Source organism: Protopterus annectens, chromosome 15.part0, assembly GCF_019279795.1.
Source record: "Protopterus annectens isolate FY-2018-M chromosome 15.part0, PAN1.0, whole genome shotgun sequence".
Classification (NCBI taxonomy): domain Eukaryota; kingdom Metazoa; phylum Chordata; order Ceratodontiformes; family Protopteridae; genus Protopterus; species Protopterus annectens.
In genome coordinates this window covers 443,751,906-443,766,363 of record NC_056749.1, presented here as the reverse complement: position 1 = coordinate 443,766,363, position 14,458 = coordinate 443,751,906, and the positions used below count along the sequence as shown (strand labels likewise).

The following is a 14,458-nucleotide window of genomic DNA, read 5'->3' as shown; positions in this document are numbered from 1 at the left end:
TAATTTTATGACATTTGTATCTTAGACGGTTTTGCCTTATAATCATTTCTGATTGGGGCCACCATTTGCCATTGGATTATTTTATTTATTTTGCTTGAGTTAATTTGTAGTTGTACTTGATAACTTCTTTGGTCTCATCTCTGTGTTTTATGAGTTGTTTGTTAGCTTGGTTTTATATGCACCTTTGTATATAATGTTTTGTTAAATAAAAAGCTCAAGTAATTTTCTTCAACATAATTTATTTGTGTATGTGTGTGTTTGTATGTGTGCATGTGCAGGGGCATGTGTGCGACCTTGTAATTGTGTGCATGTTTAATTCCTACCCAAGTGCAATGACCAGAGAATAAGATGTCAAATTTCCAGTGAATGCATTGTTGCTATATTCCTTCCCGATGGAATATAGATGCTTCTAAAAACACTCTGATTTAATCTACATCATTTTACCCACAAAAAAAAAAACATTTTACAGATCAAACATTTAGCAACAAATACCACCCCAGAGGTCAATCAATCAAATCTGTGCCCCAAATGTACAGAGATAATAACCCTAAATGGTGATGCGGGGGCAGCCAGCATGCATTTGCACCTGACAAACTTAAATAGTTCAGATTATTTACTGTATCTATCAAAAAAAAACATTATCTTAATGTTTCAAGAACCCTTTTAAATGTTTTCCCTTTTTAAAGACAAAGGATGGCTCATTTCCTATTCCCTGACATCACTCAGATGTGGCATTAACTAATGTACTATTACTTTAACTACTTTTTAATATCTTAACTAGTACTGGAGAATGTGAGTACCATTGAATTCACAACCTTGGTACCACCCCTCTTTGTCTTCCCTAGAAGTAGTACAGTGCCCCAACGCTTTGTTTAAACATACTATTGATTTTATTAATTTTAAGAAATTTGTACTGGAAAAGAATCATGCTACTAAAAGGGGTGATGATTGGGAGAGTAGACTTGAATATAAAGAACTGATTCAGCAGCTTTTCTTAAATGCATGTGAACATCCTAGTTTAAACAATTGTATACCAATTACAAGTGTTTTTGAAACTACAAGCAGTGAGCCTGGTCATGCTCAGAATAAGATGGACATCTTAATTATTCTGCAATTATTTTGCAAACATTTTTGGTCTTATATTTTTACACATAAATAGCTGAATTCATTTTGTTTATTAAAATGCATTATCTTCATTAACATGATTTGTTATGTCATTTTTATGTCATGCAATTTAAATATGAGTGCATGGCACAATTCATTTTCTGATGAAGTCCTTTTCATATTTAGGATGAAAGCACTGCAAATAAAGTTTTGGAGGCGGTTCTTTTGTCAGTTTGCCATTCTTTATTTTATTTATTTTTTATGCCATTTTCACTGTTGTCCTCATTTCTAGGTAGAAAGGTAGGCAGGAAAGATTAACTAGATAAGAAATAAAAAGGTATTGATGGAAAGCCAAAGTATATTTAAATACAGACAGCAGTGTAGGAAATCTCCTATTTACATAACCAGAGAACAAAATATAGGTAGCTGTAGTAGAGTAGTTGCTATAGCTTGCTGATCCACAAGTGAAACCACATTAAGAGTCAGAAATAATTTCATGTTTTGTCTTAAGGAGGTGTTTCAGGTTATTTGGTATCCCCTACAAAATGCAAGGCATGTATTTACTTTTAATATGCATTTCTTAACTGGATAAGCCAGCTAGGCACACACCTCTTTTCAGGAGTGACCTGGAAGCATTCTGCAGTTAAGAGAATTAGCCAAAATGACATGGTGGGCAAATGAAGGCTGAGGGAATCAAACCCTGACTGGATGAAGCTCTTTAGCCATGCTCATGGGCTGGACCATTTATAGAGTAAGTCAGGCATGATGACTGGCTGCTGGAATAATAACCACTAATAAAGGGGAGAAGTGAGTGCAAACATCTTTGGAAAAGGGATGCTTTTTCCAAGATTCACCATGAAACCAACTTCTAAGAAACTGTAATGTTGCTTGTGGGTGGCACGACTGACTAGGAAGGCCATTCAGATTTGGACAGTTTCACCCCTCATTGGTGTTGATTTATATAGCCAATTTTAGGCACCAGTGAGACCTGCAGTCACTGAGGCCCCCCTGTTACTGGGGTCCCCAACCACAGCAAGTTATCTTATTTTGATATGTTGAAACATGTCTGCCAAACCAACAAAAGCTAGAACAATAATCTTCTATATTGAATAAGCCAGCTAGGCAACAACTCTTATTTATATCTCCTTTAACATTTAAAGATATCTCTGGTTATAGTAACATTGTTGTATATCAGTCATCAAGCTTCACAATTCCATTAAATATTTTACCACTGATATAGTGCCCATGATCTAGTTAAACCTCGTGGACATTCAGCTTTAGATACTTGCAATACCTGTGGCTGCAAGGGGCCCCTTAATCATCCTCGTCAATGTGGAGCCCCAGAAAAGCTGCTTCTGCTTGAGGAAAATGAAAAGAAAAAAATGCATTAATTTCCTGATTATGATATTTAACCTGAAAAGGTCTGTGATATGACCCTGTTTGGATGAAGGTGATAATAAACATAAGCAAGGTAAGAGAGCTCAGCAGCCCAAAGCGACTGATTCTAGTGTAAACCTTGGATTTTAAGAAAAGTTGATGCTTCCAGTCTTCAGGGATGGTGTTCTCTTTCAGGGAGTTTTATAAACACTGCCAGAACAGCAAATACTACAACTCTCAACTTCTTTGCAGACGAATTCAGCACAATACCAATAATAGCAGATTAAGGGCTCAAAATCAGGAACAATATTTAAATATGGCATCTGCAACAACTAGAAAGGCTGCAGAAATACCTCACTAAAAGAATCACAGGCCTAAAGCAGATGCCCTATGCTGACCACCTTAAAAAATTCCAGCTATACTCTGTTGCATATCATCTACTCAGAGGCGATCTCTGCTTAACATACAAGGCCATGTCAAACCCAGAGCTGTTGGACATGCTACACTTAAAGAAATCCCAATCCCTCAGAGCCACACGCTCCAGGTATCTAAACCTTGTCATCACAATAAACAAAACATGCTGGAGGGATAAGTACCTGACCCAGGGACTCCCCAAACTCTGGAATAGACTGCCCATACATGTCAAGTAGAGCGCCTCTTTGGCCCTCTTCAAAAGGAACCTTGACGATTGGATGGGAGAAAGGAAATTCACCCCGGGGATTACATCAGTCACCCTGCTACACTGGGATCCAGGGAAGTAAATAGTGTGGGAAGAAATAGTCAGGGAATTGTTATGGCTAGGCTTGTATAGGCCCTAGGGCCGATAGCCTAATACTAACCTATGAACCTATGAATATTACCCTAATTCTAATTCAAACGAAAATTGTAGTACAAACCACCAATGTAACTCCGTTACCTCCAATGAGCGAAACAAATCCAGTAGACACCGCTAAAAGTCTTAATCCAAAGGTTTAATCCACATAACGCCAAAAACATACACTACGAACAGATGTAGACAAAACCACAATGAACGAATCACATAGCACCAAAACAGGAAGACGCCAAAAGCAGTTAGTTTAGCGCTTTCAACCAAACAATACTGGTCTTCATCAGAACTGCCAGTGAAAACAATCTATCCATTAAAATAAACTTATTGGCGCCAAAAGTTGTATCTCTCCTTAAAGGCATATCAACTTAACACACACATAACCGTATATTACGGTGTATGACAATAAAACTTGTTTTGCATTCCAAAGCTTAGATATATTAATTTAAAATCTCCTATAATGTATTAATGTAAAATAATCATATCAATTACATATATTGCTATACTAATATAAAATAAAATACAATAACATAAATATTGAATATTACACAAAATATAATACATGTAAATTAATATAATCATAATAAAATAAATATAATTTTAGTTTATATTTCTCAACAATATTATACTATATATGTTAACAGACAGTGACATTAATAGCTAAACTATGTGGAATTCAATGTTAAAATTAATAAAAAGCTAATGTTAGTTGTCAGAATTTTATATTTATTCTATTAAATATAGTGTGTTCTATTAAATCAATAGTCGAACAAATGATATCAAACAGAGAATCAGTGTAGAAGTATATAATGTTTAACATATACATATGATCTAATCATGTAACATATGTAATGTATTAAATAAATAATGTAAATAGTAAAAATCTTTGTCTAAAAGGTGTATAAGTGACTATTAACTAGTAAATAAACCCTACACAATAAATGTATATTGCATAACATGTTAGATCCATGTAATCAATTGACATAAACCCAGTTGTTCAACTTCATAATATTTATCAAAAAACACGTATTTAAACTAAAGTAAACTTTTGGTAGATATACTATCATTCAGTCCAGGTGGACTGGTGGCATCTAAGTACAATTGCCACCAAGCCTCCCTAAATGCAAGCAATCCTTTGATGTCACCACCCCTAGGATTGCTGATAATTTCTTCCAAAATTGCGAATTTAAATGTGTGTTCTACACCTGATAGGTGAACGTTTCTATACAGAGCATTAGTTGAATCCTTCACCCTTATACAATATAAATGATTATATATATGCTTTTTTAGACTCCGTTCAGTCCTCCCCACATAAAGGTGTCACATAAGATATATAACTTGTTTGGTGTTACAATTTCCTTTTTTACATGTGATCAAGCTTTTGTGTCCATTATCAAGTAAAATTTTTTTGTCACAATATATGTATTTACAATAATTGCAGAAACCACACTTTCTGCTGCCTACATTACTAACATTCTTCCTCCCATCTTCTGTTTGATATTCTAATAACCTTTTCATATTATACCCCATCCTATATACAAATTTAGGTTTAGTACCCAAGATATTAACTAAGTGCTGGTCACTACTTATCAAATACCAAAACTTAAAAATAATTTGTTTGATTTTATCAGTCCCAACATTGTATGGAATAATACAAGCCCTTAAATAACTAGGTCCCACTCCATCGTTGTTCAAGTTAGGAACTATTTGTATGTCCCCTGAACCTAGTAGTGGTTTGTACCTGGTACCCCACTGCTTTAATACATACGCTACAATCTCTTCCATCATACATTCAGGATACCTAGAAAAATACTTATTAATCTGTATTAATTCTTTTTCCATGTCTATAAACTCAGAAACCATTCTTGCGGCTCGAATACATTGTCCTTTGAAGACATTGTATTTGACCTTGGGAGGATGACAACTGGTGTAATCTAAATAGTTATTGGAAAAAGTGGTTTTCCTATGAATTCTAGATCTCACCTTCCCATCTTCATGTGTCACCAGAGCGTCTAAATATGGTAACCCTATTGTGTCTATAGCATGCGTGAACTTCAAATAGTCACTACTGTTATTGATGAAATCAATAAATGCTTGCAGATCTTCCTCACTTCCTTGCCACAACATGTACAAATCGTCCAAGAATCTGGAGTAATAAATGACTTTGGTAAAATATGGGATCTTAAATAAAACCTCATCCTCCCAATTAAGCATGACTAGATTCGCATAGATGGGGGCACAAGCTGCCCCCATCGCTACGCCTCTAGTCTGCCTAAATAACTCTCCTTCAAAAAAGATGAAGTTGTTGTCTAAGACTAGTGACATCATTTCAGTTAAAAGACAAATAGTGTCCCATTCTAAGTCCGTATGTCTTCTCAAACTGTTAGAGAAAGCCTCTATGCCCTCTTCTTTAGGAATACATGAGAACAAATCAATCACATCTATAGTGATTATCAATTTTGGTAAAGTGTTCTCTGTATTATTAACCGGATACATGGAAAGGAAACACCACGAATCCTTAACCATGTGTGGAATGAGGGTATAAATGTTTTTCAATATTGTATCTATAAACTTACCCATCTTAAAAGTCTTTGAGTAGCTTCCCGACACTATGGGTCTCAGGGGAGGGTCATTGGTATCTTTGTGAGTCTTAGGAATCCCTACCATTGTAGCTAACTTAGGATATTCAACTGTAATAAAATTACATATCTCGTTGGTAATTCTCCCATCAAGTAAATACTCTTCAATATAAGAATCAATCCTACGATAAGCTATATGTAGTTCATTCCTGGAAATTGTTTCATAATTCCCTGTATTGTGTAAAATCTCATAATTTTTTTGTATATAAGTCATGTTGTCATAGATTTTGTCGAGTTTCATAATTCTTATAGAGTTATTGCCTCTTATAGATTGGAGTAATCCTATCTCTTCCGAAGTCAAGTTATTAAACTCTTTCACCTTCTTAAGTTGATTGTACTCGCTATAAATCTCTCTAGTGACAACCTTATCAAAGGTGTCAATGATGGGATGATTTGAAGGTGTAAACTTGCTCCTAATAGACAAATTTGAACCCAATGTAACATCACTAGCAAATCTGTCAACTTTCTTAATATTTTTCTCCTTAAAAAAGACCTCTAAGTTGATTTTCCTAATATATTTTTTGAAATCTATCAATACGTCTGTTAATGAAAATTTTGGGTTGGGTATAAATTTCAACCCCTTCTCAAATAGACTAAAATGTACTTTATTTAACTGCAAATCTGTATAATTATAAATATTGAAGTGTCGATAAGAATAAACTTTCCCTTTAACTACAATATCTTATTTGTGTTGTGATTACTGTCCCCTGAAAGGGTAAGATGTACAGCTGCAGTATTCACTGTATGCAATTTGCTGGTTAATATCGGTATTGGGGTGGACCCAACTTCTGATTCCCTCTGACAAATGTCCTTTGACCCTTCCTCTGATATGGGGGGTGATTGTCCTTCAAGTTTATTGTAATTATCCTGATTTTCAACATAATCTATGTGAGCATCATCTCCCACCATTACCTCTTGAACATAATTGTTCCCCCCCTTATATGGACCACCTACAAAATTCCTTTTTCTTGGCCACACATAGGCCGTTTGTTGATGGTATTGTTCTCTCTCTCTCCTTAATTTATCATATTTCCTCTTACATAAGGTGGAAGCCCATTTGCCAGCTTCAGAATATTGTTTATTGTATAGTTTTTCCCAATCTTTAAACAGTAAGTCGTTTACTATCCGAGTATTTAACACTTCAACTTCATGAATACATCTGCTTAATCTCTCATCATGATATTTCATTAGTAAACTAATATAATTAAAACCACATACATCAAAAAAACTATTAAATTCTTTGATGCCCAGGTCGGTCAAATCAATACCCAAAGGTAACTTAAAAAATCTTAACCCTTTAGGGACGACTTTGTCGTCTAAACATTTTTGTAAATACAAATTGTCCACCTTGAGTCCATTTATGGTTTTCAGTTTCTTCCCTAGTGAATAAATCATGGTTTTCAAGCTGACGGTCTCATTTTTGTTACTTCCTTCTTGTGTATGAGCAACTTTGTCTGACCCTTCAACATTATCAACAAAAAAGTCAAAGGAAAGAAATTTGTTGAATAAGTCAGAACTGTCCGTCCTAGTATTATGACCGACCACAGAATGCAAGGGTGGTTTATGCTTGTCAGAACAATTCCGTTTGTTGTCTACTTTGTTAGCAGTGACAGTTGAATATGTTCTAGTAGGTAGCATTCTTTTGGGTTTGGTACCTGTCCTCTTGGCTTCAAGGTCATAGTCATATAGAGAGAAATCAAACGTGATGTCAGAAATGTTAATATTACTGTTGGATAGCGGTGCAGTAATATCCAATCTTTGTTGGTGACTGTTAAGCCTTGATCTCTGACCATTTGGTATTTCAAGACTTTCACTAGAATGCTCACCAACCTGATCAGACAGTATATCATTACAGTCATTATATTTTTTCCGATCATTGTCATTATTCATATCTGCAAAAATGCCATGCCCATTCTTGATCGGATTAAGCAAACCCGAACCAGTAACTGGCTGACATTGTGAACAAGGTTTAAAACTGTCTAAAATATCCATATGGTCATTGTTATAATTTAATGATGGCTGCAAAACAAGCTGATTGGGTTCTGAAACCCCCGATAGTAATCTAGAAACTAGTGCGGTCAAAGATTTAACCTCACCTCTTAAGTCACATAGTTCGGAACGGAACATTTCCAAATTCCGTTTACTGTCCGGTGTTTAGTGTCATTAGTTTACTAATGAAATATCATGATGAGAGATTAAGCAGATGTATTCATGAAGTTGAAGTGTTAAATACTCAGATAGTAAACGACTTACTGTTTAAAGATTGGGAAAAACTATACAACAAACAATATTCTGAAGCTGGCAAATGGGCTTCCACCTTATGTAAGAGGAAACATGATAAATTAAGGAGAGATAGAGAACAATACCATCAACAAATAGCCTATGTGTGGCCAAGAAAAAGGAATTTTGTAGGTGGTCCACATAAAGGGGGGAACAATTATGTTCAAGAGGTAATGGTGGGAGATGATGCCCACATAGATTATGTTGAAAATCAGGATAATTACAATCGACGGGATTTTCGGACAAACTTGAAGGACAATCACCCCCCATATCAGAGGAAGGGTCAAAGGACATTTGTCAGAGGGAATCAGAAGTTGGGTCCACCCCAATACCGATATTAACCAGCAAATTGCATACAGTGAATACTGCAGCTGTACATCTTACCCTTTCAGGGGACAGTAATCACAACACAAATACGAATGAGGATGCCAAAGATATTGTAGTTAAAGGGAAAGTTTATTCTTATCGACACTTCAATATTTATAATTATACAGATTTGCAGTTAAATAAAGTACATTTTAGTCTATTTGAGAAGGTCATTAACAGACGTATTGATAGATTTCAAAAAATATATTAGGAAAATCAACTTAGAGGTCTTTTTTAAGGAGAAAAATATTAAGAAAGTTGACAGATTTGCTAGTGATGTTACATTGGGTTCAAATTTGTCTATTAGCAAATCATCCCATCATTGACACCTTTGATAAGGTTGTCACTAGAGAGATTTATCCACAATCAACTTAAGAAGGTGAAAGAGTTTAATAACTTGACTTCGGAAGAGATAGGATTACTCCAATCTATAAGAGGCAATAACTCTATAAGAATTATAAAACCCGACAAAGGGGGGGGGGGGGTATTGCTATCTATGACAACATGACTTATATACAAAAAAATTATGAGATTTTACACAATACAGGGAATTATGAAACAATTTCCAGGAATGAACTACATATAGCTTATCGTAGGATTGATTCTTATATTGAAGAGTATTTACTTGATGGGAGAATTACCAACGAGATATGTAATTTTTTGTAGTACCACGAAAGAAGAACTCCACTGCACTTCTGGATAAATATTTAATCCACTCGAAGGTAAAAAGCACAATAAACTCTCTCCACAATAATTTTCTAGCCTCGGCAAACTTGCCTTTACAGAGTAAAAGTTCCACAAACACTGAATACTCACTTTAAATACATTCCAAAAGACACACCTCTACTAACAATTAAGTCATTACTCTCAGTTAATTACAAATTAAATTAAAAAGACAATACAACAATTAAAAAAATATATTTAAAAGACAACTATACAAAAGGCATATGTGCCATTATCAGTAATTTTATTACAGTTGAATATCCTAAGTTAGCTACAATGGTAGGGAATCCTAAGACTCACAAAGATACCAATGACCCTCCCCTGAGACCCATAGTGTCAGGAAGCTACTCAAAGACTTTTAAGATGGGTAAGTTTATAGATACAATATTGAAAAACATTTATACCCTTATTCCACACATGGTTAAGGATTCGTGGTGTTTCCTTTCCATGTATCCGGTTAATAATACAGAGAACACTTTACCAAAATTGATAATCACTATAGATGTGATTGATTTGTTCTCATGTATTCCTAAAGAAGAGGGCATAGAGGCTTTCTCTAACAGTTTGAGAAGGCATACAGACTTAGAATGGGACACTATTTGTCTTTTAACTGAAATGATGTCACTAGTCTTAGACAACAACTTCATCTTTTTTGAAGGAGAGTTATTTAGGCAGACTAGACAGCTTGCGCCCCCATCTATGCGAATCTAGTTATGCTTAATTGGGAGGATGAGGTTTTATTTAAGAGCCCATATTTTACCAAAGTCATTTATTACTCCAGATTCTTGGACGATTTGTATTTGTTGTGGCAAGGAAGTGAGGAAGATCTGCAAGCCTTTATTGATTTCATCAATAACAGTAGTGATCATTTGAAGTTCACGCATGCTATAGACACTACAGGGTTACCATATTTAGATACTTTGGTGACACATGAAGATGGGAAGGTGAGATCCAGAATTTACAGGAAAACCACTTTTTCCAATAATTATTTAGATTACACCAGTTGTCATCCTCCCAAGGTCAAATACAATGTCTTTAAAGGACAATGTATTAGAGCCGCAAGAATGGTTTCTGAGTTTATAGACATGGAAAAAGAATTAATACAGATTAAAAAGTATTTTTCACAACGAGGGTATCCTGAATGTATGATGGAAGAGATTGTGGCGTACGTATTAAAACAGTGGGGTACCAGATATAAACCACTACTAGGTTCAGGGGATATACAAATAGTTCCCAACTTGAACAACAATGGAGTGGGACCTAGTTATTTAAGGGCTTGTATTATACCATACAATGTTGGGACTGACAAAATCAAACAAATTATTTTTAAGTTTTGGTATTTGATAAGTAGTGACCAGAACTTAGTTAATATCTTGGGTACTAAACCTAAATTTGTATATAGGATGGGGTATAATATGAAAAGGTTATTAGAATATCAAACAGAAGATGGGAGGAAGAATGTTAGTAATGTAGGCAGCAGAAAGTGTGGTTTCTGCAATTATTGTAAATACATGTATTGTGACAAAAAAATTTTACTTGATAATGGACACAAAAGCTTGATCACATGTAAAAAAGGAAATTGTAACACCAAACAAGTTATATATCTTGCGAAATGTGACACCTGTGAGGCATTTTATGTGGGGAGGACTGAACGGAGTCTAAAAAAGCGTATATATAATCATTTATATTGTATAAGGGTGAAGGATTCAACTAATGCTCTGTATAGACACGTTCACCTATCAGGTGTAGAACACACATTTAAATTCGCAATTTTGGAAGAAATTATCAGCAATCCTAGGGGTGGCGACACCAAAGGATTGCTTGCATTTAGGGAGGCTTGGTGGCAATTGTACTTAGATGCCACCAGTCCACCTGGACTGAATGATAGTATATCTACCAAAAGTTTATTATAGTTTATATACGTGTTTTTTGATAAATATTATGAAGTTGAACAACTGGGTTTATGTCAATTGATTACATAGATCTAACATGCTATGTCTCTGTTTGATATCACTTGTTCGACTATTGATTTAATAGAATACACTATATATAATAGAACAAACATCAAATTCTGACAACTAACATTAACTTTTTATTAATTTTAACATGGATTTCCACATAGTTTAGCTATTAATGTCACTGTCTGTTAACATATATAGTATAATATTGTTGAGAAATATAAACTAAAATTATATTTATTTTATTATGATTATATTAATTTACATGTATTATATTTTGTGTAATATTCAATATTTATGTTATTGTATTTTATTTTATATTAGTATAGCAATATATGTAATTGATATGATTATTTTACATTAATACATTATAGGAGATTTTAAATTAATATATCTAAGCTTTGGAATGCAAAACAAGTTTTATTGTCATACACCGTAATATACGGTTATGTGTGTGTTAAGTTGATATGCCTTTAAGGAGAGATACAACTTTCAATAAGTTTATTTTAATGGATAGATTGTTTTCACTGGCAGTTCTGATGAAGACCAGTATTGTTTGGTTGAAAGCGCTAAACTAACTGCTTTTGGCGTCTTCCTGTTTTGGTGCTATGTGATTCGTTCATTGTGGTTTTGTCTACATCTGTTCGTAGTGTATGTTTTTGGCGTTATGTGGATTAAACCTTTGGATTAAGACTTTTAGCGGTGTCTACTGGATTTGTTTCGCTCATTGGAGGTAACGGAGTTATATTGGTGCTAATTCTAATTCAGTTAAAAAGCTAATAGTATAATACCTTTTGCATCAATATGCATTTTTGGACAATAAGTATAAAACTCTGATGTCTAGATTTATTGACCATCTATAATCCTGAATGATTTACAAGCAAATCTAATTTTTTTACAAAATACAGAGCAAAATTATAAGAAAAAGCAGGGAAGGTCTGTGAAATCAGGTACAGTGTCAGGTTTGCACTACACCTCACTGAGGTAAATAAAAGTGACTAACCCCTTAGGCAGTCACTGATCTGGTGTGCCAATACTAGTCCTGCACAATGTATTGCTATTTGCTGAAATAAGTATAAAACTGGTATTGCTATGGCTTATGCTTGCTTGTGTGCGTGTGGGTATGTGTGTTGGGGGTGGTTGAAACAGTAGGCCTTGGGCACTATTTCACCCAAGTCCAGAAGTGTACATAGAGTTGCTGCAATGTATCACTGTTGCAACAAAGAGGCAGCAACTGTAAGTGCCCCTATGTGGGATGGGCCAACATAGTGTGGTATATAGGCCTGTTGTAATGTAAGAGCACTGTAGTTATATGTCTGTCTGTGCTTACTACTTCTAAAAATTGCAGCATGAATTAAAATGTGCTCAGGAGGGGTGGCAGTGACCGGGTGATATGTAGACTGGAGGTGTCTAGGAGTCCCCCAACTTGACTTGCCCTGTTGATTCGTGCTGTCCTTTGCTTCTCTAACAAGGCCATCGTCTTTACATCAGCAACCAGAAAGAATACCTGAAATGAGATATAGCCATGAAGTTCTTTAAAGCCTTGTTTTTACTTGCCATAACCCCTTACAATTCAGTTTGTATGTAAACGGATATAAAATGATCACAGTGCATGTATGTAGCAATTTCCTCCATATAAGTTGTCTATTTTACTCATACAAGATTAATTCTTATCCTAGTGCAATAAAAATAAATGCCATCTCAGTTTTAAATTGTCACCCCTTATTTTACTGAAATAAACTACAGGAATGAAATAGGCATTTCACATACATATACATCATAGCCCTCAACCAGTCAGGGACGAATCCAGAAATAATCAAGGGTCAATCATGGATATTTTTAAAAATATTTGTACTATTAACCTTAGACACTGACAAAATAAGAAAATGTGAAGTAATATACATTTTGTGAAGTAAAAATAATTCTATAAGTAATTATTATCATTCTGTATTGCGTGTAATTCACAGCCTTATTTCCAAAAGTCACCAATTTTAGGCGGGATTAAGAGGAACAGAGTTAAACTTTGAGTCAAAATCAGAGACAGTTGAGTGGTATATGTACAATTACTTCTAACACTTTCTTTAAATGTAGAATAGGAGTCCAAACTACAAAGACAGAAAACAATTATATGTTAAAAGGGTGTAATTTCCTACTTCTTCCTCTTGTCCACCATAGTCACCGCCTCTGACTTTTGTACACTTTCAGGTCCGCCTTTTCAACACCGAAGACGACCCGCCCCCTGGGCGACTGAGAGCAAAACTTGGTGACGTCATATGATAACCCCGCCTCATTATTTTGATTGAAGCGTGAGGTGCTGCCCCTTTCATGAAGGGAAGTTATGATTAATGTGCATAGTGAATGTGGAACCCAGAGAGCTTTCCCAAAGCTGCAAGCGTTTATTGTTTACGCTGATATAAAGGTTGAGGGGTTTTGCACCTTCACGGAAGTGAAGACAGTGAATATTGAGGAAAAGTACTGAGAAGTAAAGGGGGTCACAGTAGTGTTTTCGCGGGCTTGTGTCCAGCGTACCACTGGCGTAACTTGCAGAAGACCGGTTATGGCTTAGTAAGTTAGTACAGTCCCGGACTCCGGGTTCTTAAGGACGTGAACTTTCGCGGAGAGGTCTGTGACCGACGGCATGACATTTAGATCCAAGGACAAGACAGCGGGGAATGCCCCCAGCAGAGACTTAAACAGCGAAGACCGTTACCAGCAGGCTACCCACCCCAGCAGCACCTGCCACTGTGCAGCCAAGCGGTGCCACAACTGCCCGGCGTTTTTTGTGTTTTTTGTTCTTTCACTAGGTCTACACGCTATCATGCTGGGTTGTTATTTGGAACTGCGCTCAGAGGTCAGGAGAGAATTGCTGGTGCATGGCCAGCCAGGGGATCGGGATAAAAAGGAACGGTGGGAGCCGTCCACCAGTAGCAGTGGCGATGTCCCCCGGAAGGCAGGCGTAAAGGGGCTCTCGGTGCACAGTGCTGCAGTACAGCAGGTCAGCATTTGACTTCATTCCCAACTTAACTCATTCTGTAAATGATAAATGGCAACTGGTTGGTATTTTATTTTTTATCATGCATCCTATCCGGCATTGAGCATAAACACATGCATGTTGCAGCAAGGTCAGTACCCTTTTATACTTGGCAGGCAGTGTGTGGTTACCCTTCCCATGATGGGAGTAACAA

The 14,458-nt window shown here is 35.7% G+C and overlaps 1 protein-coding gene across 3 annotated transcripts in view; it reads left to right on the top strand.

Moving 5' to 3' along the window:
- Window positions 1-13,572: 13,572 nt before the first annotated feature.
- EDA (ectodysplasin A) overlaps window positions 13,573-14,458 on the top strand; it is a 340,203-nt gene continuing 339,317 nt past the window's right edge. For all 3 annotated transcript variants that reach the window (XM_044057188.1, XM_044057187.1, XM_044057186.1), the window contains exon 1: window positions 13,573-14,268. In XM_044057188.1, the coding sequence (XP_043913123.1) occupies window positions 13,912-14,268 (357 nt within the window). In that variant the 5' untranslated portion in view covers window positions 13,573-13,911. The remainder of the gene's footprint in view (window positions 14,269-14,458) is intronic.